The sequence below is a fragment of the Larimichthys crocea genome, chromosome XIV (assembly GCF_000972845.2).
Source record: "Larimichthys crocea isolate SSNF chromosome XIV, L_crocea_2.0, whole genome shotgun sequence".
NCBI classification, from domain to species: Eukaryota; Metazoa; Chordata; class Actinopteri; family Sciaenidae; genus Larimichthys; species Larimichthys crocea.
Genome location: NC_040024.1, coordinates 74,233 through 99,258, shown reverse-complemented (window position 1 = coordinate 99,258; position 25,026 = coordinate 74,233). Strand labels below are relative to the sequence as shown.

At 40.4% G+C, this 25,026-nt stretch overlaps 4 protein-coding genes across 4 annotated transcripts; 2 read left to right on the top strand and 2 right to left on the bottom strand.

Annotated features, from left to right (window-relative positions):
* The first annotated feature begins 1,644 nt into the window (after nucleotides 1–1,644).
* Nucleotides 1,645–6,320, top strand: LOC104935666 (uncharacterized). The gene is made up of 7 exons (XM_010751537.3): nucleotides 1,645–1,800; nucleotides 2,000–2,121; nucleotides 2,232–2,342; nucleotides 3,758–3,811; nucleotides 4,178–4,339; nucleotides 5,348–5,470; nucleotides 5,558–6,320. The coding sequence occupies exons 1-7, from the start codon at nucleotides 1,650–1,652 to the stop codon at nucleotides 5,597–5,599; spliced, it is 765 nt and encodes a 254-aa protein (XP_010749839.3). The 5' UTR covers nucleotides 1,645–1,649; the 3' UTR covers nucleotides 5,600–6,320.
* Nucleotides 6,321–7,241: 921 nt separating this feature from the next.
* Nucleotides 7,242–11,890, bottom strand: slx1b (SLX1 homolog B, structure-specific endonuclease subunit). Its single transcript, XM_010751538.3, has 5 exons — nucleotides 11,446–11,890; nucleotides 11,302–11,353; nucleotides 9,691–10,029; nucleotides 7,724–7,939; nucleotides 7,242–7,546 (listed from the first exon to the last, which is right to left on the bottom strand). Exons 1-5 carry the CDS (start codon nucleotides 11,616–11,618, stop codon nucleotides 7,517–7,519), a joined length of 810 nt encoding a protein of 269 aa, XP_010749840.2. The 5' UTR covers nucleotides 11,619–11,890; the 3' UTR covers nucleotides 7,242–7,516.
* Nucleotides 11,891–12,145: 255 nt separating this feature from the next.
* zgc:112271 (bolA-like protein 2) lies at nucleotides 12,146–14,967 on the top strand. The gene is made up of 4 exons (XM_010751539.3): nucleotides 12,146–12,279; nucleotides 12,465–12,529; nucleotides 12,796–12,893; nucleotides 14,698–14,967. Exons 2-4 carry the CDS (start codon nucleotides 12,467–12,469, stop codon nucleotides 14,795–14,797), a joined length of 261 nt encoding a protein of 86 aa, XP_010749841.1. The 5' UTR covers nucleotides 12,146–12,279; nucleotides 12,465–12,466; the 3' UTR covers nucleotides 14,798–14,967.
* A 5,546-nt stretch (nucleotides 14,968–20,513) lies between these two features.
* On the bottom strand, nucleotides 20,514–25,026 carry LOC104935674 (protein c-ets-1-B). Its single transcript, XM_010751545.2, has 7 exons — nucleotides 25,008–25,026; nucleotides 23,441–23,560; nucleotides 23,136–23,339; nucleotides 22,372–22,557; nucleotides 21,469–21,693; nucleotides 21,259–21,377; nucleotides 20,514–20,717 (listed from the first exon to the last, which is right to left on the bottom strand). Exons 1-7 carry the CDS (start codon nucleotides 25,024–25,026, stop codon nucleotides 20,514–20,516), a joined length of 1,077 nt encoding a protein of 358 aa, XP_010749847.1.

Sequence of the window (25,026 nt, the reverse complement as noted above, 5' to 3'; positions counted from 1 at the left end):
ATACTGTGAAGATAAAAGTGAACAGCAGCTTGTATTTTCAGAATCCGTGGAGGTTACTCAGTATAATCCACAGATGTAGCTGTCACCAGTTTTCAGAATGACTACTTCAGTTCAAACCAAAACTGTCCTCGAGGTGGTTTTCTTTAACTGTGTGACCTGATATTTGAGTATTGGATCAAACTGGACTCATTGAACTGATGAAGGGTCAGACCTGCTGCTGCTCACAGCTGCACTTCCAGATGTAGTCCATCAGGTGATGCTGTGAAGTTAAGGACGTGAACAGAGACGAGGGACTTTACTGTCTGTACACTCAGCCACAGTGTGTGAGCACTTTTTCCTGTTAATAACTCCTTGTGCCAATAAAGACTGATGTATTTCTATGTGTGTGTGGTGTGTGTCTTCATATCATTTACAAAAGAATGTACATAAGTTTTAAGATAACTGTCATTTATTCAAGTATGATTTGATTTGATTTATTGTACTTTATACTTCCACTTCCATGTCATAGATTAAACATCACAGTATAATTATTCACATATGCACAGTTTATAATCATCATCATAATAAACAGAAAATAAATTATATACACATGTATTTAATTGTATACATATACATACATAGCAGATAAATAAATAGCAGATTAATAGAGATTATTTGTAGTCTAAATGTCTTACACTCAGCATTGATTAACCTTACTTAAAATTCGTAGTTATATAACAGATATAGATGGTAGTTATCTGTTTTTTAATTGTATACAAATCTCAGATGTTATTTGTAAATCAAATTGTTATTTTAAGAATTATGCAAATCATGGAAGATTTGTTATTTCTCATTTTTCTACAGAAAAGAATACTATGATATATATACAGTATTTTTTCTGCTTAATAAAATGACATGCAAATGCATGTATGTTAAAGTATCAGAAATCAGAAATACTCAGAATCAGAAATTGCGGGAAATTGTTTAAAAAGTACAATAATTTACAAAGTAATAATTTGTGAATTTGTAAAATAGCAGTGTTTATCTGAAAATCTTTGACTTTTTTAAAAATGATGATATTTTTGTTTGGCAGCCACTGCTGACACTCATCTGACTTTCCCGCCTTTCCTGTGAGCGGACTCCAGCGAGCTTCTCTGACGTCATTTTTTATTTTCAAAGATGTGATTACGTAATGCTTCACAGCTTCAAATAAAACAAAAATATCTGAATAAATATTTAAAACACTCAGATCAGAGCCATGGTGCATCAGTGAAATAGCTTAGAGAATATAATCAGCTGGTCAGAGATGACTGATCTGAGAACATATTGACTGAAATGAAAATAAATTCTACTTTGACAGAAATTAAACTAAACACAGGAAGTGTGTTTAGTTCTAGTCACTTTGGTCAACAAGCACGAGGAGGCACTGGTGCATGTTTATGAAATCAATATTACTAATAAACTTCATAAAATCACAATAAAACACATCCTGGAAACAGAAATACAGATGATGAATAACAGAATGGTCGTGATGTGTCCTCAGATCAGTCTCATCTGCTGAGTTTGTCCCAGGTGACAGCAGACTGGCGTGAATCAGGAAACGCTCAGCCAATCATAATCATGGTTTCAAACAGCTGATCGTGGGATTCAGAGAGGAAATGTGCAGCCGGATGAGGAGTCATGTTGCAGCAGGGGCAGGGGCGGGACTCGGTCACCCACATCCAACGACTTGTTGCAAAACTTCCGATCTGCAGCTGCGATCAGCAGATAAACACGAAGACCTCTGCTCCGCGACCAACGGACTGACTGCGACCATGGCGGGTAAAAACACACCGTCGATCTCATGTTTACCGTCGGTTCATGCTCAGAGAACTGCGCAGATCCATGTTTGTCCACAGTGATGAAATCCAGATGTGCTGGACTTTGGCTGCACGCGCGACTACGGTGCACGCGCTTCTCTGCTCCATCCGTTCCCGTTAATAACGGCCGAGACTCACGGCAGACTGTGTGTGTGTTTCAGATGAAGCAGCAGTTGTGGAGGAAGGCATGTGCTCAGCTCAGGGCCCTCTGGTCGCTGTGAGCTTCCAGAAGAACGTCAACAGAAAACAGAAGTATCTGGAGGCTGAGCCCAAAGCTCTGGGGGTACAGTGTGTGTGTGTGTGTGTGTGTGTGTGTGTGTGTGTGTGTGTGTGTGTGTGTGAGACTTGTCTGGAGTTTTGCAGTCCTAACATTCAGTCTTCTCTCTGCTTCAGATCACTCAGATCGGCCTGAGTCTGTTTCAGGTCCTGTTGATGAGCATGTTTCTGTCCAAAGACCTGAGTCAGAGAAGGACTGACATCCCTTTCTTCATTTTATCCATCATGGTAAGAACACGAAACACTCATCCCTGAGATCACCAGGACGCCTGCATCAGGTGAAATGTGTATTAGATCAGGGGTCTTCAACCTTTTTGGATGAGAAACAAACAGAACGGGGACCCCCACATGTAATTCATTTTTTAAAATGTTTCACATTTTAAGCCTGGCCTATAATAACTTTTATATTTTTACTTTATTCAACTTTTATTTCACCATTATTTCAGCTGTCTCTGTCAAAAATAAAGCTTGAAAAGGTCAAAAAAATATCTTAAAAAAAAAAAAATGGAATGGCCTTTGGGTCAAAAACACTAAAAGCATCGCCACGTTTTTAAAACTGAATGTCCAGTTTGTAACGCATCATTTCCAGTCTGTCATCTCCGAGATGAAGCCTGGATAACTACGGAAGCCTGTTGCTGGCACGGCAGACGTAAAAGAATAACAGATCAGAAGCTCAATGTAACATGAAAAGTTTGTTTTGGCAAGACATCTTCATGTTATTATGACGGACAAACCTTTTCCGGCATGGCAGCAACACACTGCTGTAAATAACCCTGTTGCTACTGTTAAATACACGCCCTCCGTATGTATGTATGTATGTATGTATGTATGTATGTATGTATGTTTATATACAGGTAGCATGTAGCGAGGGGAGCTGCAAAAAAACATGATGCACGACGATTCAAATGAAAACTCATGACATATTGAAATAACTTCTGAGAGTCATATTTATTCATTTAGTCGAGAGAACAGTGAATTATGAGTGTGAATGTTATGAGGTCAACATATTGTTTTTTGTGGATGGAGGCTGTGAACACAGTGAGAAAACTGCAGCTTCTGTTTAACCCTTTGACATCTGACAGAAGTAAATACACCCAACATGTCATTCTGAAAGCTGATTGGAGGAGGATGTGTCAGTAAGGACAGTGTGTAATGGTTGCAATGGTTATATTATATACTTGATTATTATAAATGTTCTTTCCATTTTCACTAAAAGTAAAATCCATTAAAATCATTATGACTTGTGTTTTCAAGTCTTTCAAGGTAGAACAGGATATATAGTGTGATATAGGTGTTTTTGGTGGTGGTGTAGAACTTAAAAAATGCACTTTCATGCTTTCTAAATGAAGGATTAGTAATGAATGTATTAATATCAGATATGCTGTTTATATATTCTAAACAGACACTTTTATGAGGGTTTTCCGTATTGTGAAGGTATTGAATATGAACAGTTTGTAATTAGTATCACAAGGATTCTTTTCTTAGACATGACCAAGCAATTTTTCACAGGTTGAGTAGAACTAATCTGGCTGTTTTATCCATAAACATTTCAATAAAATGTATGCGTGTTGATGTGGGGATATAAAATTACAAGTACATTATACTCAGGCTACTTTATTTATCCTGCTATGTGTCATCCACAGGTGGTTATAGCTGGAGCTCTGGCTGTAGCAGCACAGAACCTTGAAATGCCGACGGTGAGTTACCTGGCTGGTCAACACTGTCATTAACAGTACATAAAGAAAATATCACAGCTACCAAACACAGAGGAGACCTGCTAACAGAAACTACCAGATGGCTGCCATGAGAAATAAAGACTATTTCATTGTTGGACTCTCACTGCAACACAAAAAAACAGAAGATCTCTCAGTGTGTGCCACTTCCTCTACATGATGAGTCAGTGGCTGAATGGAGCTGCTTGTTACACAAGTCCACTGAGCCTGCCAATAGACTTCCATCCATACTGCTCCTTTAACTGTGTAAACAGGCTGAATTCCTAAGCAGCGTGTTTTGTCTTTGTCATTTCAAATGTCTGAAAGATGTTCTCCTGCGTTCTCCCACAGCTGAGGGCCTGTTTGGGGATGCAGGTGGTGGCCTGTGGCGCCTCCATCTCCAACTTCATCCTATGTCTATTTAAAATGGACATGAATCATTACTGCGATTATCATCAGTATCACGATGACAACTTCACATTACACTATGGTGAAACCTGCCGTAATATTGAGGTCAGTTATGTTTGCTCTTTAGAATTATATCTTTATGTTTTAAAGTTAAATTGGTGGTCAGTGATGTATTACAAACACTCAGGCGGCACATAAAGGTCCAGTGTGTAACATTCAAAAGATATATATATATATATAATAATAATATATAATATATATATATATATATATATAAAGAAAAACACTGGCTCTACACAGGACCTTTTCTGTATTGTGCTAGCTTCTCAACCAACTGTAGTTTCTCCTTCATGCTTGAAATAGGATGGTGAGGCGAGTGGTGTTCTGTTGGTTGCAATCTGCAACCTCACCGTTAGATGGCACTAAATCCTACACGCTGCACCTGAAGAGTCAGCGACAGTGATGACGCTCGTTACATTATACTTTAGTTAGTGACATTAGCTTGTGATTGTACTATTCTGTATATATTTCATTATCTTTTTTAAATTTTTTTTATATGTTCTAGTAAAGTAAAAACAACATTTTAAGCACCCTGTTTACAGTCACTATTTAGTTTGTCTGTTCTGGGCTACTGTAGAAACACAGTGTTTCAACATGACGGCCTCCATCAAAGAGGACCCACTCCTACTGTAGATATAAAAGGAGAATTTTTAAATAACAAAAATAAAAAGATTCTTATTTTAAGGTGATTATACATGAATAAAAACATAGTTATGAATACTATATTCCATGTCTGTCTTATTCTGAAAATAGAGGCCCCAAAACTGACACACTGGATCTTTAAACTGTGAGTTGAAGAGACAGAAGCAGTTGCAATGTGTCTGTATGAAGGGTCTGTCAGCATGACTGGCCGGCTGGCTAGCAAATCACCCCAGCAGCCAACAACATGAAGCACCAGACAAAAGAGCCACAGCCAACCAGCCAAGCATAGTTTAGCGTCAGTCGGTTAACTAGTTTGCCGTTAGTTAAAATCAAAACAGTTTGTCTTAATATATCAGTTAAAGTGTTAAGAATCTTACATATGGCGCCTTTATTGTCTCTTTTTTTGTTCAGGCCACCGTGTCCCACGTTTATGCGGAGGGTTTGATCATTCAGGTTGCTCTGATTACCATCTCCACCACTCTGGCCGCCTACTGCTGCAAGGTAGTCAACTGCTGCACACCGGCTCCCAAAATGGTGAGTAAACACTGATGGTAACTGCAGAAAGGTTTTATAGTCGTGTCATAGAAATAGTAACCTTTCCATAATTTCTGTCCCTCTCAGCCGGTGATCACTGTACAAACCCCTGCTGTCCAGCAACAGTGAGGAGACGGAGCGGACGAGTGCACACTATACACAGATGCCACACAGTTAACGCTGCACTAATCAGTATTTTTATATCAGTGATGGATCAAATGACAAATTTGTGTTGCTTGTAGTGAAAACTCTGCAGTCTCCCCCACTCTGAGGAGTTCTGTTGCTTTTTGGTTCTCCAGCCAAGAAACTCTGATGACCACCCTGCTTATTGGCACCTGTGCACCAGCTGCTCACCGCCAAACAGCAATTCAAGTTAGAGACTAGCTGGGGAACAGAGTGACCCATGACTGAGCCAGATGCAAATGTCCACTAACACATTTTTGTATTCAATATATGTTTTTATATGTACTTCTCTCTAATGGTAACTTTAATCAGAATCTATTTTTGTAGACTCAAAGGGACAAACATCTGAAATATTGTATGTATGTATAACAGTGCACATGTAGAGAAAAGTCTTAAAGTCAGTGAACAGTGGTCATAGCGGACCGAGTAGGAGCGCAGCAGCAAAGGCCCTTGAGGGACTGAACTGACTGAGGGTACGTTTTGGTACACAGTCACACTTTAACATGCACTGCTAATCATCACAGAGATAACAATACAACTGAAGTACAAGAATGTTTTTCTGACAATAGTTTTGTTCTGATTGATGATTTCTACCTAAATGAAGCTTTACTGTCCTTTCTTTTGTCACTACAACTAACAAGCATGGATAATAAAAAAACTAACCTGATGGAGTCTGGCTATTTTTCATGAAAGAGGAAGTTTTCAGAGGGTGTGGTGCCAACATGCTGTAACTGTAAAACAAGACTGTCATACAGATACCTCAGAGTGACACGTTCCTCTTATTATTCAACCATTAAGAGAAGATTAGACAGACTTTACTGATCCCACACCAGGGAAATTCACTTCATATACACGAGTTGATAATAAATGATTCACAAGTGAGAAATCTATAGAAACAGTCATGAAGTCGTGCTGGTTTTAAAGAGTGTGACAGCTGTTGGAATCAAGGACCTGTGGTAGATCTCCTTCTTACATGGTGGAGTAGCAGTCTGTTGCTGAAGGAGCTGTTTAAGACCTCCACAGTCTCATGAGGAGGTGAGAGGAGTTGTTCATGATGGAGGTCAGCTTTGCTAACATCCTCCGTCCAGCGAATCCACAGTGAATTCATTCATGGATCAGGTCTGTAGATACACTGAAGAAACTGAGCTCATGTGCTTGTCATAATTAATGGTACCCTCCCTGATTCAGTTATAAAACACAAAGGGACAAAACTCTCACACTGGACAAATGGAATCTATGAAGATGCTGCAGTACAATGTCTTTAGGGAGTGTATGACACCTGGAAATTATGACACAGATCACCAGAAAAAATGTCAGAGTGAGCTCTCTATAAATGAATCTATCATTTTGTAAATAAACAAGAGACACTTATTGGTTCCTACTATGACACACTTCAAATATCACTGGAGCAGCCAACTGTGATCAGTCACAACGTGACAAGTTCCTGTGAGGTTAACGCTGACATTCATTTCAATGTGGGTGGTGTGTTTAAGCTGCAGCAGCAGTGAAAAGTTTAAACAGACTTTTCAACATCACACTACGATGCCCAATCACATACACTGGTGTTCAGGCAGGAAGATGCTCCGTGTACAATACAAAACTTATTTTATTTGTCACACAGTGCATTAAAATACATTAACACATACAGGATACTGAAGCAGACACGACTAAAAATATACATCATGATCATTAAAAATGGTACGTCCTGTACAGATGTTGGATTTTAGGAAGTTTCTTTACATTCCTGTTCAGTTTAAAAAGACATATTCCATCACACATACTCATACATACACACATAATTCTCTATGACAGTGTCATGTGACAGCACAGTTCATCCGGAGGAAATAAAAGTTCTCCACTTCCTCATATCTGCAGTTCATCTGCCCAGTGACTCTGTGGGAGACCAGAGGAAAACAAGAGTGAAACACAAGCTACATTCACATGTAATACATCGATTCTGAACATATATTTTGGTTGTCATTTTGTTGGTTTTAATTCCTTTATTTATTTACAATATGCTAACACGGCTAGTGATAGGACTGAGCATGTCTCTGTTGTCCAATAACTCACTTGGGATGCGGATGGCGTGAACTCCTCCAGGTCTCCGAAGCAGCCGTGTTTGTGGCGAATGAGACTCCCCCACAGCACAGAGCGACGACATGCTGGACACTGGCCCTCCACCGGCAGGAGGTGGGACGGCTCTGGTTTCAGGAAACGTTTGGCGAGGCAGGTCACGTGACTGCTCATTCCGCAGGACGGGTGGAAACAGCTCAGCTTATCCGACGCCTGAGGAAAAGACAAAGATGTCAGTTCACCTGAAGATTCAACTCAGACTTCATTCTGACAGAATGAAGTGAAAGGTTCAGGAAGGAAGTATTGCTGTATCTGACCTGTTTGTTTTAATTCAGTTCAATTCAATTTTATTTATATAGCACCATATCATAACTTCAGTTATCTCATGACACTTTTCATACAGAGCAGGTCTAGACCGTACTCTTTATAATATTATTTACAGAGGCCAACAGTTCCACCATGAGCAAGCACTTGGTGACGGTGGCGAGGAAAAACTCATTTAATCAACTCATTTTAACAGGCAGAAACCTCGGGCAGACCCAAGCTCATTGGTGGACGGTCATCCACCACGACCGGTTCAGTTAAAGATACAGAGGGGCAGATAGATAGATAGATAGATAGATAGATAGATAGATAGATAGATAGATAGATAGATAGATAGATAGAGAGAGAGAGGAGGGGTGGTGGGGGGGTAGACACTACTATCTACTTTTATGTTGTACAGTTTGGTGTGTACGCATATTAACATACAACTTTAAGCCTTAATATAATGTGAACAGGTGAGTTGTATATAAATTCACCCTCAGTACAGTTGTCATGAACGGGGAAATTAGCTACAGAGACCAAAACGTTTTTGTACCAGGCTGTAAACATGTTTATTTCTGCTGTGAAGTTGGACATTTGGACATGGGGACTTATGGAGACTACACAGACACAGAGGTTGGTGCTTGGATCCAGAACAGTTAACAATAATTAACGTGCCAAATGTTACAAATTAAACAAACGTTAGCATGCTAACATGCAAACAATAGAGTCCAATAGTTAACTTGCTAACATGCACGACAGATACACCATTTTCTTTGTTTAAATGAATGATGGAACAAATGTTTTTTGTTCTCCAGCGTCATTAGCTTCTTTCGTTATTAATCCCGCTTCCTCATTCACTTCTCCTCAGCCCTTAGTATTACATAACATGAAATGCTGCACAGGGGCCATCTGGACAGCAGAGGGGAAGTGAACGTGAGAACTCAATGGAACATTTTTGTCCTCATACTTTCAGCCCAAACTATCATTGGTGGCCAGTTGTGAGCTTAGTGCTACACTGCTTTTTACAAAAAGTTTCAGTTTCTGATTTCTGTTTGTGATCTGTATCATGATGATTAATGCTACAGGTTCATGATATCTTGCAAAACATTTATAGATGCATTAAGAGATAATAATTCAGTAAAATATTCTTAATGAACTGTCTGCAACTAGAGTTTTACACACTGCCACCAAATCATAGATTTATTTTCTTGCACAACGTGCATAGCTGCAATGTTTTGTGGGAGATGACAGTAATGATTACATGACAGCAAACATGCTTCTTCTTTTCTGAGTACAAGATATCAATCTCATGTCTGTGTGAAGTACAGAGCTGGAGTAAGGCCATAGTTAGCCTAGCTTAGCATAAAGGCTGGAGTCAGAGGGAAACAGCTAGCCTGGCTCTGTCCAAAGTCAAAACAGCAACTAGGGCCTTGCTGTCACTGAGTTTCACCAGACTTGGAGCGATCATAGCTGTACAGCAACCAAAAAAACAAAGCAGTGCTACAGCCGGAGATGCTGCACAGAAGTACTGTGTGGAAGGATACACTGCTGTTTCTCCACAAATAGTTCCAGCAGGTGACTGTGACCCCCCTCCCCTTAATAAAAACACAGCATCACAGAACAGAACAAAATCCTCATTGAATGTGAAGACACTCTACCTTAACCAGGCCTTTACAGAGGAAACACCTGGACGCCTCCTCCTCCTCCTCCTCCTCCTCCTTCTCCTCTCCTGCAGACTGCAGCGGCAGCTTCTTCTTGGCTCTCACGCTCCCAAAAGCGATGGGAATGTGCAGCGGAGGCTGCAGACTGGGCTCAAAGTCCATCCGGTACTCCTGTTTGAGCCAGCGGGCCGTCAGTGGCAGTCTGTTCCACGGCGCCACCCGCAGCATGTTGGAGACGACGCGCCAGTGGAACTCCAGGCTGGACTCTTTCCGGGAACGCCGAGACACGTGGGAGAGACGCCTGGAGGAGTGAGGGTGCTGCCACGCCCACTCAAACTGACAAATAAAGCGATGAGAACTCAGAATTATTCACAGGCCAGAAAATACTGGAAAATCAGGCACTTACATGTTGGACTGGAACTGATTCAAGACCAGTATGAATGAAATCTGAGAAAAATGAACACTGAATGTTTAAGGGACATAACCTGAATTTAGTAAAGACAGAATACATAGAGTACTACTACGTGTACATGGGATTAAATATGTGATAGATTTACTAAACATATGTCAGTCTGGGGCACACAGATTTCTTAAGCAGCCTCATGTCTTCAGGTGAGCTGATCTAAAGTCTGGAGAGCAACAGAAAACCATTTGGATCAGTAACTTATTGTTTGCAATGACGCCTGCAGATTAATCAGCTCAAATTTTCTTTTATGCTGTACATTAAAACTAATATTAACTGGGGTTCACTTCATTTGGACGTACATTTTAAATGATGTAAGGAGAATTTGAGGTGAACAAGGTTGGTGCTTTGCTCAAGAGCAGTGCTAACGAGGTGAACTGGCACCTCTCCAGCGACCAGTCCACCTTCCATACTGGACTTGAACCAGCCACCCTCCGGTTCTCAAGCCAAGTCTCTACAGACTGAGCTACTGCCCCCAACTATTTTCATGATGATTATTTTCTGGATTCATCATTGTGAAATTAATAACATCCATCCCAGTTTGTCAAAACACAACGTGACAAAGATATTCAGTTGAATGTGGTATTAGAAGCTGGAACCTAAAAGACTGAAAACTGTTTTGTCTGCTTGTGATTGGGGTTGCAAAATTTCAGGAATTTTCAAAGTTGGAAACTTTTCATGGGCATTAACATGAATTTATGGGAATTAACAGGAATAAACCAGAAGTTTACTAATTTGAAAATTGGCCGAAATGTTTATATTTATGTTTGGATATAACGCAACTTGTTTAAATTACAGTGAATCACATATATTTCCAGAATTCCCATGGAGTTTCTGATTTGGAATATTTCCAAAATTCCCCAGCTTAACTTCCCATGGAAAGTTTCCAGATTTTTTTGCAACCCTACTTGTGCATAAAAATTAGTTGATAATGGTTAATAGATTATCAGAATAGTGATGCTAAATGATGAACACGACACACTGACCAGGGACATTTTTGGGGTGAGGAACTGAGCAGATGAAAGAGTTTCCCTTCAAAGTCTAAACTCAGCTTCAGGTGCGTTTGTACGGGAACAGAACTTTCAGGTAAATATTGATAACTGTCACATTTCATATCATTCATGAAGCACAGCAGACTCACTCACCCTCAGGGCAGCGATGTCAGAGGGGAAGCCGTGTATGATGAGGACCATCTCCCTGCACAGAGCAAACACATGCACAACATCATGAGGACAGCACACAGTGTCCATGCAGCACATCGCGTTGCTTCACATCGCGGTGCTTCATACCACGGTCCTCTGCCGCTGGTCCTCTTCGCCCCCCCTCTGTGCCGCCCAGCGTTGTGCTGTCCGATCCTCCGCTCGGGGTTCACCGTGAAGCCGATGTAGATACGACCTTTGAACTTAGGGTTGGTGCAGTACAGCATGTACACCCCGAAGAAGCTCTCCACCTCCACCACCATCGCAGACAGAAATCAACAGTATCAGAGATAATTAACGACTAATTAAACATCAGGACGTCCGTTAAACAAGCGAACACAATAACAGCATGACGTGTACAGCTTAAAAATAAACACTACAACATGTCAGCCAATTAAAAGCTGGAATATTACATGTTACGATAATATTACATGTAATATTTCTTCATAAATACATAAATCATGTGTTTCAGCCATAGCTGACTTCCTCTGAGCAATGTTTACATGAGCATGGAAACGGTGTCTCTCTTAGCAGCCCACAAAGCTGCCTGATCAAAATGTCTCACAGGAGACTGAATGTTAGTCTAATAAAAAAGCTCACGCTATAAATAACAAGTCCTCAATATCGCAACACCTTAAATTCAACAAACTTTCAACACGTATTCTCGTTTACGTAAATCATTGTTAATATTTATTTCGCCTTTCTGCGAGGACCACTATTGTTATGATTCGCTACTTTCAAAAATATGTCCCACCCACCATGTGTATATGCCGCATCTGATTGGCCGTAGTTTTCACTGCCGCGATGTAATTGGTCATTTCCTCGGTTGGCGATGAGGTTCGTGCGTGACGGGGTGGTCGTCACGCACAGTGACGGAAATTAGCAAGAGCACCGCACAGACCACGCAACAACACACAACCTCTGGTAATAAACGTGTCAATTAAAACTTCACTTCACGGCTGTGTTCAAGAGATGCGGAGCTTTGAAACTACAGAAAACTACAGTACTTCCGGTGTCAGCATGTGGACATCCATTGGGCAGACTCAGAAAACGTGTATCTGTAAATACTGTGACTGCTTATTAACCTCACGGTGTGTGTGTTCACACAGACATGGCTGTGACAGCTGACCACATCCGGGATAAACTCATTAAGGAGCTCGCGGCGGTGCACGTGGTAAGTTTTTGTCTGTTATTTATATTCCATGTTCCCCTAGTGTGTGTGTGTGTGTGTGTGTGTGTGTGTGTGTGTGTGTGTGTGTATGTACACAGACTCCTGCTAATCTGTACAGGCTGTACAGTTTTTGGTTCTCAGAGTAGAACCAGTCAGTTAAAGTGGAGGCCAGGTATCATCATCATCATCATTATCATTATCATCCTGCATTAATGCAGCATCATAATGTGAGCTAACTGGAGGCTGTAATGTTCCCATGTGTTCTGCAGGAGGTGGAGGATACATCACCCAACAGATGTGCTGCCAGCTTCAAAGTCCTAGTGGTGTCGTCCCAGTTTGAGGGCAAACCACTTCTACAGAGACACAGGTATCACACACTGTATGACACACTGTATCAGACACTGTATTACACACTATATCACACACTGCATCACACACTGTAACACTGCATCACACACTGTATCACACACTGCATCACACACTGCATCACACACTGTAACACTGTATCACACATTGTGTTACACACTGCATCACACACTGTATTACACACTGCATCACACACTGTATTACACACTGCATCACACACTGTAACACTGTATTACACACTGCATCACACACTGTATTACACACTGTATCACACACTGTAACACTGCGTCACACACTGTATCACACACTGCATCACACACTGCATCACACACTGTAACACTGCATCACACACTGTATCACACACTATATTATACACTGCATCACACACTGTAACACACACTGCATCACACACTGTAACACTGCATCACACACTGTATCACACACTGCATCACACACTGTAACACTGCATCACACACTGTATTACACACTGTATCACACACACACTGCATCACACACTGTATTACACACTGTATCAGACACTGTATTACACACTATTACACACTGCATCACACACACTGCATCACACACTGCATCACACACTGTAACACTGCATCACACACTGTATTACACACTGTAACACTGCATCACACACTGTATCACACACTGTATCACACACTGCATTACACACTGTATCACACACTGTAACACTACATCACACTGTAACACTGTATCACACACTGTATCACACACTGCATCACACACTGCTTCACACACTGTATCACACACTATATTACACACTGCATCACACACTGTATCACACACTGCATCACACACTGTATCACACACTGTATCACACACTGCATTACACACTGCATTACACACTGTATCACACACTGTAACACTACATCACACACTAACACTGTATCACACACTGCATCACACACTGTAGTACACAGCTGGAGGACCAGAAAATATTTCTGAATCTGTGTTTGTGTAGTAAAGGTATTGTTACATCCCGGCTCTCTGGGGAAAGGAAGCAACATAAACCAGCTGTTATTGGTAAAAAAACAAAACAAACGAATGTTATTAATTAATTGAATTGATTCTGATTAATTACAACAAAAGGAGGTGAGGTACACTGTAAGGGAGCAAATTAAACTATTATCTGTTAACCAAAACACACAGTGAAGCAGCACTAAACCTACTGAGAACAGAAATCTCTCTAAGTGTGTGCAAATCAGTGAAATAAATAAAAAAGCTCAGCTCCTGAGGAGAAAACAAATACTTCAACCAACAGGCATGTTTTATATATTTACAATGAAATATACAAATACAACGAGGCAAGCTCAACACAATAAAACCAAGCTGCCAAAGATCAGGCGGTTCCTGCATCAGATGCGTCCCATCGATTAGAGTCAGGGTTAGGGGCCACGCCTCCTTCAGCTATTGCCAATCAGAGGTCGGCGACCACACACCTAGATTTTCACACCAAAATGCTACAATCAGACTTAGCCAGTGGACAGCGTCTGCCGTAATAAGCATATAACATCACAGAACATCATTAGGAAACAAAAAGGTAAACATATTCCCTTGTTTGTAGACTAATGAGAAATGATGTACATAGAGTAGTTGTGTACTGAGGGCAGATTGAGGACAGCTTCTTCAGAATTGAGGGGGCATCATGTCATGACAAGTGTATCATTAAATCCTCCATTCTGCTTGATCAAGCTTCAGTAAACTTTTCAGCATAAGACATCTTGAACATCCACTGATTAATATGAGCATTGATGAATGTGTTTTCACAGGATGGTGAATACGTGCCTAGCCGAGGAGCTGAAAGAGATCCACGCTTTTGAACAGAAGACCGTCACTCCAGAACAGTGGGAGAAACAGAAGTCACAATGACACACACACGCACGCACGCACGCATATTATATCATACTCACAAGTTTAGAAATGCTAATATAAAACAGGTCATCTACATATCTGACACACTCTTTAGTTTCCTGTAAATCAATGTTACTGAGAGAAATCTAAAGGAGTGTTCTGGTGACAATAAAACCCCTGATGCTGTATTTTGTCTGTGTTGACTGTTTGATATTTGGAGACGGGAATTCACAAAACTGAATCACTTCTCTGAGGAAGTCAGTGAATATAGAATACACAATGAGAAGCATAGAAATAAGCAAGAAATAACAACCACGCAGAAAATGTAAAGAACACTTTGTTTAACTTGGTCTCCATGGTTAGGACTGTCTGACTCTTTGTGGTCCAGACTTCCTGAGCCAGCAGGTGAGTTGGGGAAAATGAAGAATTTCCAGGCCATTTATTTATTGTAATCAGGGTTTGTACAAAGTCATGAAAGTTTGGGAAATACCATTAGCCATTAGCTTTACTGATTTTTCAAAATAATGTGGTGTTTCATCCACACAATCCCTCATGTAACCCAAGAATCATTTTTTTAATTGGTTCATGTGTCATTCATAGTCAAGAACTCATTCATTCGGTGGGACTGGATCCAAGCTAACATTTGGTGAGAGGTGGGGTAACACAAGTTGCCAGTTTATCACAAAATGATGTACTCCACTTGTGTGGTGTAAATAATAGATCCATGCTAATTTTATATGTTTTTATGTTTAATTGCACTCAGGTTTTGATACACCCATGAACTATAGATGTTTTTTGAGTTTTAAATTCAAAATCAAACTTCAAGGTAAATGAACTACTCAGTGCACATTGTGGAGAGATTGTTTGTCTCGACTTGTTTCATGAACAAACTTCAGCTCTTAATCCAACATGGATGAGATTTCTTTAAAGTGCACAAATAATGTAAATTTAAACGTTCACTGTTCCAGGATACGCAGACAAACTCCAGCCTCAGAACACTGCCCAAATGGAACATGAAGTTTTATCAGTTATATGTGTTGTAGTTAAAATAACCGCAGCCTCTGTGGGTCACTAGCTGTTCAGTGGACTTAGTTCAGTGGAAGAGCAATAACAGGTCCATATGTGTACGGGTTTGTATGAGATCCAACAACACATGAAGTGTATCAGGCAAACAGCATGTCAAGAATGGGCATTGAATATGAATGAGTCAAATACATTTTTAATACAAAACATCACCATAGGGCTCATTGACTTTACTCTGTAATGCACATGCATGCCTATTTTGTGTGTGTGTGCAGCCTCACACAAAGATCAGAGATCTCCATGAGGTGTTAAGAGCAGACAGACCCCCTGCATGGTTTTCAGGGCCACACTACAGCTGTGTGCTTTGATCAGTCAATCTGTGGCTTTTTTTAAGGCTCTGCTGATTTCACAAACACACATTAGCCACCTGAGCTGTTTAGGTTGAACTGACCTGTGTCCACACTAGGTGCACAGATGTCTGCCTAAAGCAATGGAAAAATACATGTATAATATAAATATCAAATTAGGTAAGGCTTTCTTAGAACTAAAATGTTCTATACAGTTGGATATTGTACAATCATACAAACTCTGTTTCGTTTGTAAACATGTTCAATACATAGTTTTTAAATTACTGTATATAATAATGTGTGTGTGTGTGTGTTTTAGTTTACCTATTGGGGACCATATCTTGTAAAAACACTGTCTTTATAGGGACCACAAGTCCTTATGGGAACCAAAGACCAGGTTTACTTTGTCAAAACATGATTTCTGAGATCCTGGTAAGGTGTAGGAGTTAGGTATGAATTAACATTATGTAAAGGCTAGGTTTGGGTAAAAACGGTTAAGGAGTCGAATAGAGTCAGTGGAATGTCCTAACAAGGATAGCTGTGCAAACTAAAGGTAGCCTAAAGCAAAAACACACACATACAGTGTGTATCTGTGTGTCTTTGTCCTAGTCCACCCTCAGTCACACCTCATGGTCTTCATCAGTAATGGAGTTTGCTTAGTTGTCAGGCAGTATAGAAAAACTCGAAAAGATGATGATGTCTTTGGTCCAAAGATACTGTAGAAGAAAACATGTTTAACCTTTGAGTGAGTCACATTGCACATAAAGAAGTGCTTTCTTGTGTATGACACATTCAGGTTTCAACATCTCTTATAAGAAGTGGCCGAATGCTGATTTAATTTGATCCGTCAGTGAACAGGAGACAGAAACAGAGCGAGAGCATTAAGTGCGGGAAGATTACTTCCACCACTTACCCTCCCAAGGCCCACTAATGGAAGACCCAACATGGGGGAGAATGTGTGTGTGAGAGTGTGTGTTGGGAATGAGTATATTCACTGGTCAGGACAGAGAATATGACACTGATCTTGTAATTTATACCACAGTGGTTTCCCCTTGAGAGCTATTAGAAACAAAAATAACACAACAAGAAGCAAAACTGGATTATGAAGAAGAATTATATCCAAGGAACCGTATTCTGTTTGGTCTTAGTTTCAAGGCAAGCATGTGCTTTGGCCCTATGGCCATTATCACACTAATGAAAACACTGGGGCTTAAAAATCAAGTACAGGTAGTCACATTTCATCCCAGCATAATCTCAATAAACACATTTCTTCAGCACATCAGCATTAATAACCACCTCTGCAGACAAAACAAGGTCAGACTGAAAGGAGCCATTCTTCAATCCACAGGAGCAGAAATAAATCCCCTGCTGTATTTGAAATTAGACAGCAATAAATCAATAAAGCCTTGTGTGGTATCGGAGATGTTAAATCAGACCGCTTGATCTCTCTTTGGTAGCTGACTGTTCCAGTCACCCACACACAACCTACTTCAGAAGCTGGAGGAGTTGGTTGAGCAATAGCGAATACATCAATCAGGTTCCATTAAGCCAACCACCAGCTGATCCCTGTAAAACGACCTCCTGGCAGGGATTCTGTCAGGCTGGATCTCTGTGTTCACCACCTCAGACTAGATGGATCATGCTGTCTGCTTAGATTCTTATTGGAATTATTTGGACTACACTGAAAATCTGTGTGCGTTACCGTGGCTTGAGCAACTGCTGAAGAGAGCAAAGCCACCCTTACTATGAGACGTTCTAATTTTAGTTTGCATGTTTTCATTAGTGTATAATCACCTGAAAATAAGAATCATTATGTTTTTGTACGCAGCGAGTCCTCTTCCACAGAGTCCAGCATGTTGTGGAAGCATCAAAAACTGCAGTTCCTCAAACGGCCACTTGAGGCTGGCTCCAGAAGTGAGTCAGTCTCCATAAGTCCCCATGTTCAAATGTCCAACTTCACAGCAGAAATAAACATGTTTACAGCCTGGTACAAAAAACAGTTTTGGTCTCTGTAGCTAATTTCCCCGTTCATGACAACTGTACTGAGGGTGAATTTATATACAACTCACCTGTTCACATTATATTAAGGCTTAAAGTTATGCAGGATTAAGAGCATGGACAAGTGGGTACAGTCACAGCAGGCTTGGTTGAGCGACTAGGATTCATTCAGCTCCACCCACATCTTTGCCCATTTTTGGATTAGCTGGGAGCAGATAGCAGCCAGGGCCACCATATTAAGCGTCACAATTTCAAAATCTCACAGAGACTACATCCATCCATATTTTATACAGTCTTTGGTTTTTTCATGCATTTGGCGCCACCGTAGGTTGTCACTCATGGTATGAAGAAGAGGTGAAGAGGATGCAATCAGCAACTACACTGCTAGATGCCACTAGCCACTAGGGGCGCTGTGGCTTGGAGGTAGAGTGGGTCGTCCACTGGTTAGCTCCTCAAACTGATGAGCAGTTGGCACTTTGCATGGCAGCCAATGCCATCAGTGTATGATTGTGTGTGAATGAGATACATACTGTAAATCAAATCAATTTCAAATCAATTTTATTTGTATAGCCCAAAGTCACAAAGTACATTTGCCTCAGAGGGCTTTACAATCTGTACAGGGAGTGACACCCTCTGTCCTTAGACCCTCGGTTCGAGTGAGGAAAAACTTGCCCACAAAAAACCTTTAACAGGGAAAAAATGTGGAAGAAACCTCAGGAAGAGCCACAGAGGAGGGATCCCTCTCCCAGGACGGACAGACGTGCAATGGATGTCACGTGTACAGGACAAATTAACACAAACATATTGTACAATTACAATGACTGACAAAATGACAATGAATCACAATGAATGATAAAATGATTACAGTAACAGATATGGTAGTAATATTGACAGTAATAATATATGTAGTGGACGTCGTGCAGGATCACAGCAGCAGCCACGATCCACGAGCACCTGCTGGACGACAGAGCACAGAAACTCTGGGGAAGTTTGGTTAGTAGAGAGAGAGAGAGAGAGAGAGAGAGATAGATAGATAGATAGAGATAGAGTGAGAGAGAGAGAGAGAGAGAGAGAGAGAGAGAGAGGGTTTTCGGTAAGGGAGATGTGACTGCATCTTCAACCAATACCGTGCCTGGCTAGGCATAACCCTGGGTGGAGTCCCCCGGCAGTCTAATCCTATGGCAGCATAACTAAGGGATGACCTGAGCCAGCCCTAACTATAGGCTTTATCAAAAAGGAAAGTCTTAAGTCTACTCTTAAAGGTGTTGACCGTGTCTGCCTCCCGGACCCAGAAAGGTAGTTTGTTCCACAGAAGAGGAGCCTGATAGCTGAAAGCTCTGGCTCCCAATCTACTTTTGGAAACTATATGAACCACAAGGAACCCAGTGTCCTGAGAGCGCAGTGTTCTAGAGGGGTAGTAAGGTATTATGAGCTCTTTTAGATACGATGGTGCCTGACCATGAAGAGCTTTGTAAGTAAGGAGAAGAATTTTAAATTCTATTCTAGATTTAATAGGTAGCCAATGCAAGGAAGCCAAAATGGGAGAGATGTGATCTCTGATCTTGGTTCCTGTCAGAACACGTGCAGCAGCATTCTGAATTAACTGCAAAGTCCTAAGAGACTTATTAGAGCAGCCTGATAACAAAGAGTTACAATAGTCCAGCCTTGAAGTAACAAATGCATGGACTAGTTTTTCTGCATCCGCCTGAGAGACAGTGCGTCTGATTTTAGCGATGTTACGTAAGTGGAAGAATGCAGTCCTCTAAATTTGTTTTATGTGGACGTAAAACGCTTTGAGTGGTCGCAAGACTAAAAAGGAGATGTATAAGTACAGTCCATTTACCATTTAAATCCAACACAATGGTCCTTTAAGGCTAATGGGAATGCTAATTGAACTTACAAGCTTGTTTCCAGATCTTTCATCTGCATCAGCGCTTGAGTTGACTTTTATGAGGGCACCGTATCCTTTGTTATTTAACATAGAACATGGCATAATATATATTGACAAACCAAACCCATCAGAGGAAAAATTACCTTGCTATGAGTTTAATTATTTGACAGTCATAACAGTCAAGATGAAGCGCACATCTTTTTTCTGTTTATTTTTATTTTAATAGATCATAACAGAAGTTATCTTGTGACACTTTCCATATAGAGCAGGTCTAGACTGCACTCTATAACATTATTTACAGAGACCCAACCATTACATTTCACGCAGAACTCACAGTTATTATCCTCATTTACAGTGTGTGTGTGTGTATATATGTGCATTTTCATAAATCATGAAAATAATAAAAAGTTATAAACTGAAGGATCCCACATAAAAAAATGTCTCTTTGTTCCTTCTTGCCAGTGTTTTTGAGTCATCAGTGACTCTTGTTACTGATGGCGTGCAGCTCACTAGGCTCATATCCCAGCAGGCCTTGCAAGTTGCAGACAAAGCGGTAGACGTAGCGTTTGCCAGCCGTCTTGCGGATGATATTCTTGTCGTAGTAATATCGCAGTCCACGACTCAGCTTCTCATAGTTCATCTTGGGTTTGTTCTTCCTCCGGCCCCACAGCAAGGCCACCTGGAGACAAAGCTACATCTTAACTCATGATTATAAAGAATATTGCCTTTTATAGATTTAATGTTGAGCATTGTTTGTTTTGGGGTACATTTTTGCCTTTATTTGATGGTGACAGAAGACGAGGCAGACAGGAAATGGGGAGAAAGAGGGTGATGATATACACTAAAAGTCACCATGTGACATGCATTGTAACCATTTGACTAGGTACTCCATGTCTTAGCATTATTTATGACTGATTTATTGATTAAAAATTGATCCGGTCGGGGCGGTGTTTAGCTCAGTTGGTAGAGCATCCACCCCATGTACGAAGGCTCAGTCCTTGCTGCAGAAGCTCAGGGTTGGAATCTGACCTGTGGCTCTTTCCCGCATGTTATTTCCCATCTCTCTCCACACATTTCCTGTCGCTCTTCAGCTGTCTCTGTCAAAAAAAGGAGCTTGAAAAGGCCCCCAAAAAAAATCTGTGTTGATCTTCTTATCTGACTGTGAAAACAAAAAGAGTGTCTAATGTCCCACATTGTTAAAACATACAGGCATTATGTACCTCATCGGGGTCCGTCAGCTTGAACTCCCACCCATCTCCTGTCCAGCTTATACATGACTGACAGCTGCGGTCTGTGAGAAGCTCCAGTAGAAACTGCCACAGCTGAATGGGACCACTTCCTATTGAAAAACAGTGAGAAGTATACCTTGATATATTTACAACTGACATGAATCTATATGAGATATAAAAATTTCATCAAACACAACTCACCAGTGTAACCAGCAAGGATAGCTGCCGGAATCACGGCTCTGCCCAGATCTGTTTTGTTGCCTACATATTCTTTGAAGCTCCTGTGTGGCTGTGGTAAAGTGAAGACATCTTCAGACATGGTCTCTTCTGTCACTGGCTCTACATCCTGGAGTGGAGCAGTCCACGATAGAGAATCCACAATGTCAGAGTCGTCACTGTGAGAAATGTCCACCTCTGAGTCTGTATCTACGGGAAACAGGATGGATGAAGGGCACTCAGCTTTAAAACAGTTACTGGTGGCCATATTGGATTACAAACCATGAATCTTTCCCACGGACTTCTCCCACCATTTTGAGGAAACATTCATTTCAAAAGCTAAAAAAGTAGTGCCAACATCTAAAACATCTAAAATGACCATATACAGTTGTTAGAGCAAACATTTGCCTTTTTATGTATCTATCATCATATTCTTGTCCTCCTGCCCTGGTTAGTTTGAGTCTATTATTCTATCTTCTTTTAGGTTCCTTTTGGGCCTTTACCAACTTCCAGTTGGAACTTCTCCTATTCAACTGGATTGGAGAATCTAGCTACTTATAGTTTTTTACTCCTTCATAGATGTCGTCTCTCTCCCTGGTCACAGCAGAGGGCTGTTCACCATGAGCTGGGTTCTGCTCGAGGTTTCTGCCTCTTAAAGGAAGTTTTTCCTTGCCACTGTCACCAAGTGCTTGTTCATGGTGGGAATTGTTGGGTCTGTAAATAATATTATAGAATACAGTCTAGACCAGTTTTATATGGAAAGTGTCATGACATAACAAAAGTCAAATGCAATCACAGCTGCATCATATTACAAAAAAGACATTGCATTCATTTGCTGTGATGTCATTTATAAATACTGTAACATATATAATGTTTAACAGTTTTCACCTGTTTCCTGCAGCAGAGCAGCTGAGGTCATGTTCCTGCTGGGATCTTCTGATTTGATCAGGTAGTAGTCTTGATGTTGGACAGTCACAGGGTCCAGAGGGTGACCATCTGTCCTCCCAGTAGGATCATACTGAACATGGTAACCATGTTTGTCTGAAGGCTCCTGAACATAGTCTGAGTAGTTTTCTAAGGAAACAATACAATCAGAAATCTAATCAGAAAAATATCATGACAAGTACCAATGAACTAATTACATGTAATAATGGTAATTATGAACATTACAACAGCCAAAGGTGGAGGAGACACAATATTACCTTTGATGATTTGAAGCTGGCAGTAAGATGGCATTGTGCATGTTGGTAACAAAGAACTGCAGTCATATTCATTCTCTGGAGAATCACATTCAAAAGATGTTTTTGTTGGAGGCCATGTTTCACATTATTTCATGATAGGAATATGAGAGTACATTACATATGTATGATTCATTACATTGTTCCATTTATGACTTTAAGTGGTTTATATTCACCAATAATATCTGTCCATGCTGATGGTGATGTTGACTTTAAAAAGCATGAAGGAAGCTCCAGTACTGTGTAAATGTAATGATTCATTTAAAACCTCCTGTGACATGAATGAATGCCACAGTTAGACTTTAATGGCCAAAGAACTTTATTAAATGTGGGGTGCAAAGCATTTGTAAAGCACATTTCAAACAAATCCATGAGTTTGGAAGAATTGTTTTTTTGGTTGAAACATTCCTTTACCTCTCCTGATATGGTCCAGATGCTCCCACAGGATCTCTCCTGCAGTGCAGTCGGACATCAGGCCCAGGAAAGCCTCTCTGTCCAGGCCACACAGATCACCGCCCTGCAGGCCTCTCAGGTCTGAAGCCAGGCAGTGGAGACCAAACTCAGCCTGGCACCAGTCCAACCAGTAGTTCACCTCCCACTGAGACCATAAGGTAGGATCTGGACAAACACCAATATGAATAAATCTATAGCTCTGTAGAACCTGTTCCTACCTCTCCCTCCTGCTGTATATTGATGAATGAAATGGGTTCAGGTTGTACCCTGTGGAAAGTGATGGTTGATTCTCTCCTGGGCAAATCCAGCAAAGCTGGCCTTCACTGCCTGGCTGAGAACCTCCTTGCTAGTTGGGGTGAGAGGAGGGACCTCCAGGGTATCCAGCTCTGGGACAACAATAAAGTACAAGGACCCTCATGTGAAAGTTCATTAAAAGCAGAACAGTCATACAGTATATTTTCATTACAGCTTTATTTCAATCCCCATTTAGCTATAAACAGTAAATCAAGTGTTTATAGCATCCAGTAATCATATGAAATATGTCTTCATATTATACATTAATATGAAATGTGAAATATGTGTGATTGCTTTGCAGCAGCAGTCACACTGTGTCGCCATACATACTCCGGTCACTTGAAAGCTGTTTATTCTATGTATACCATCCATATATATCCATATATATATATAGTGCATGCCCACTTTGATGTAGCTTCCTGTGTTTTTATATTATATGCATCAGTTTGTATATTTGATGAACAATTTCTGAAACACATGATTTGATAGTCATCTCCTCCTAGTTCACTGCAGCCGAGACAATATTTCAAACTGTGCAATATTGTTTGTAGACAGGAGCTTTATTTTCTTTATTCATCTGAGCTATTAAGCTTTTTAAGGAATCCCATCGATATATACTGTGCATTGTATTCTTATCTTGTATATTAATTATATACAGTACAAACTACAGTGATATTTTTAAAAATGCTTAGCATCCCTCACCGATCAACTGATCAATGTAATAATGACATAATGATGACATGAACAGTTATGAGTTATTATAAGTCATGTAACACATAAAATCTTTGACGGCTGTTCACTCCATTGTATTTATAACACAACACCTGTAAATATTTACTATAGCACACAGATCAGCTGTACAGTACATATGCTGATTATGATGACATATGATGACATCAGTGATTTTAAAGCACTCACTCCCACTGCGTCTATAACAAGTTAAAGGAGATGCTAGTTTATTCTATTTAGATGTATTGTAAACTATTAATTTACTTACAACTCCATCCTTTGATGAAGGTCATGCAACAGAACAGGTTCTTTTTCAGACTACTATTTAAAAGGTAAAGAATGATTCTTCAGGTTTGATGCGTCATGATGAGATTCAAACACATCTGTCAAGAGTTCAAACTGCTTGTGAATGTCTAGATAATAAGGTTAATAACACAAAAAAGTTTTGTTTATGTGTGTAATCTCATGTCATTATGATTAAAGCTGTGAATAAATCATTTATTATCTGTTTATATACCAGATGGGTCATAGAGGAAATCATTGTTGACAAATATACTAAGGAAAACTTAAAAATGTCTTTATATCTGCATACAACCTCATAATAATGTCTCATAAACAACCAGAGAAGTCTTTACAGTTCATGTACTGTCTGTCAAGACACAATAATAATAGGGTGTAAAGTAAACTGCTGCCAGAACATCTAATAAACCTTCAGTCAAGGTCAGTACTCAACAATGACCACAGCAAACAAGAAATGCATCAGAAGCATCCTGAACAAACACTGAACACGTGGGCGAACACTGGTCTTACCGTAAGTGCTGCAGTCCAT

Coding starts and splice junctions, on each gene's coding strand:
- LOC104935666 (XM_010751537.3), top strand. CDS start 1,650: ATGAGGAGTCATGTTGCAGCAGGGGCAGGGGCGGGACTCGGTCACCCA. Junction 1,801..1,999: donor ACTGACTGCGACCATGGCGG/GTAAAAACACAC, acceptor TGTGTGTTTCAG/ATGAAGCAGCAGTTGTGGAG. Junction 4,340..5,347: donor AAACCTGCCGTAATATTGAG/GTCAGTTATGTT, acceptor TTTTTTGTTCAG/GCCACCGTGTCCCACGTTTA.
- slx1b (XM_010751538.3), bottom strand. CDS start 11,618: ATGGTGGTGGAGGTGGAGAGCTTCTTCGGGGTGTACATGCTGTACTGC. Junction 11,354..11,445: donor ACCAGCGGCAGAGGACCGTG/GTATGAAGCACC, acceptor TGCTCTGTGCAG/GGAGATGGTCCTCATCATAC. Junction 7,547..7,723: donor TCACGCCATCCGCATCCCAA/GTGAGTTATTGG, acceptor GGTCTCCCACAG/AGTCACTGGGCAGATGAACT.
- zgc:112271 (XM_010751539.3), top strand. CDS start 12,467: ATGGCTGTGACAGCTGACCACATCCGGGATAAACTCATTAAGGAGCTC. Junction 12,530..12,795: donor AGCTCGCGGCGGTGCACGTG/GTAAGTTTTTGT, acceptor TGTGTTCTGCAG/GAGGTGGAGGATACATCACC. Junction 12,894..14,697: donor CCACTTCTACAGAGACACAG/GTATCACACACT, acceptor GTGTTTTCACAG/GATGGTGAATACGTGCCTAG.
- LOC104935674 (XM_010751545.2), bottom strand. Junction 22,558..23,135: donor TCTGGACCATATCAGGAGAG/GTAAAGGAATGT, acceptor TTGTTTCCTTAG/AAAACTACTCAGACTATGTT. Junction 20,718..21,258: donor AGCTGACGGACCCCGATGAG/GTACATAATGCC, acceptor CTTTGTCTCCAG/GTGGCCTTGCTGTGGGGCCG.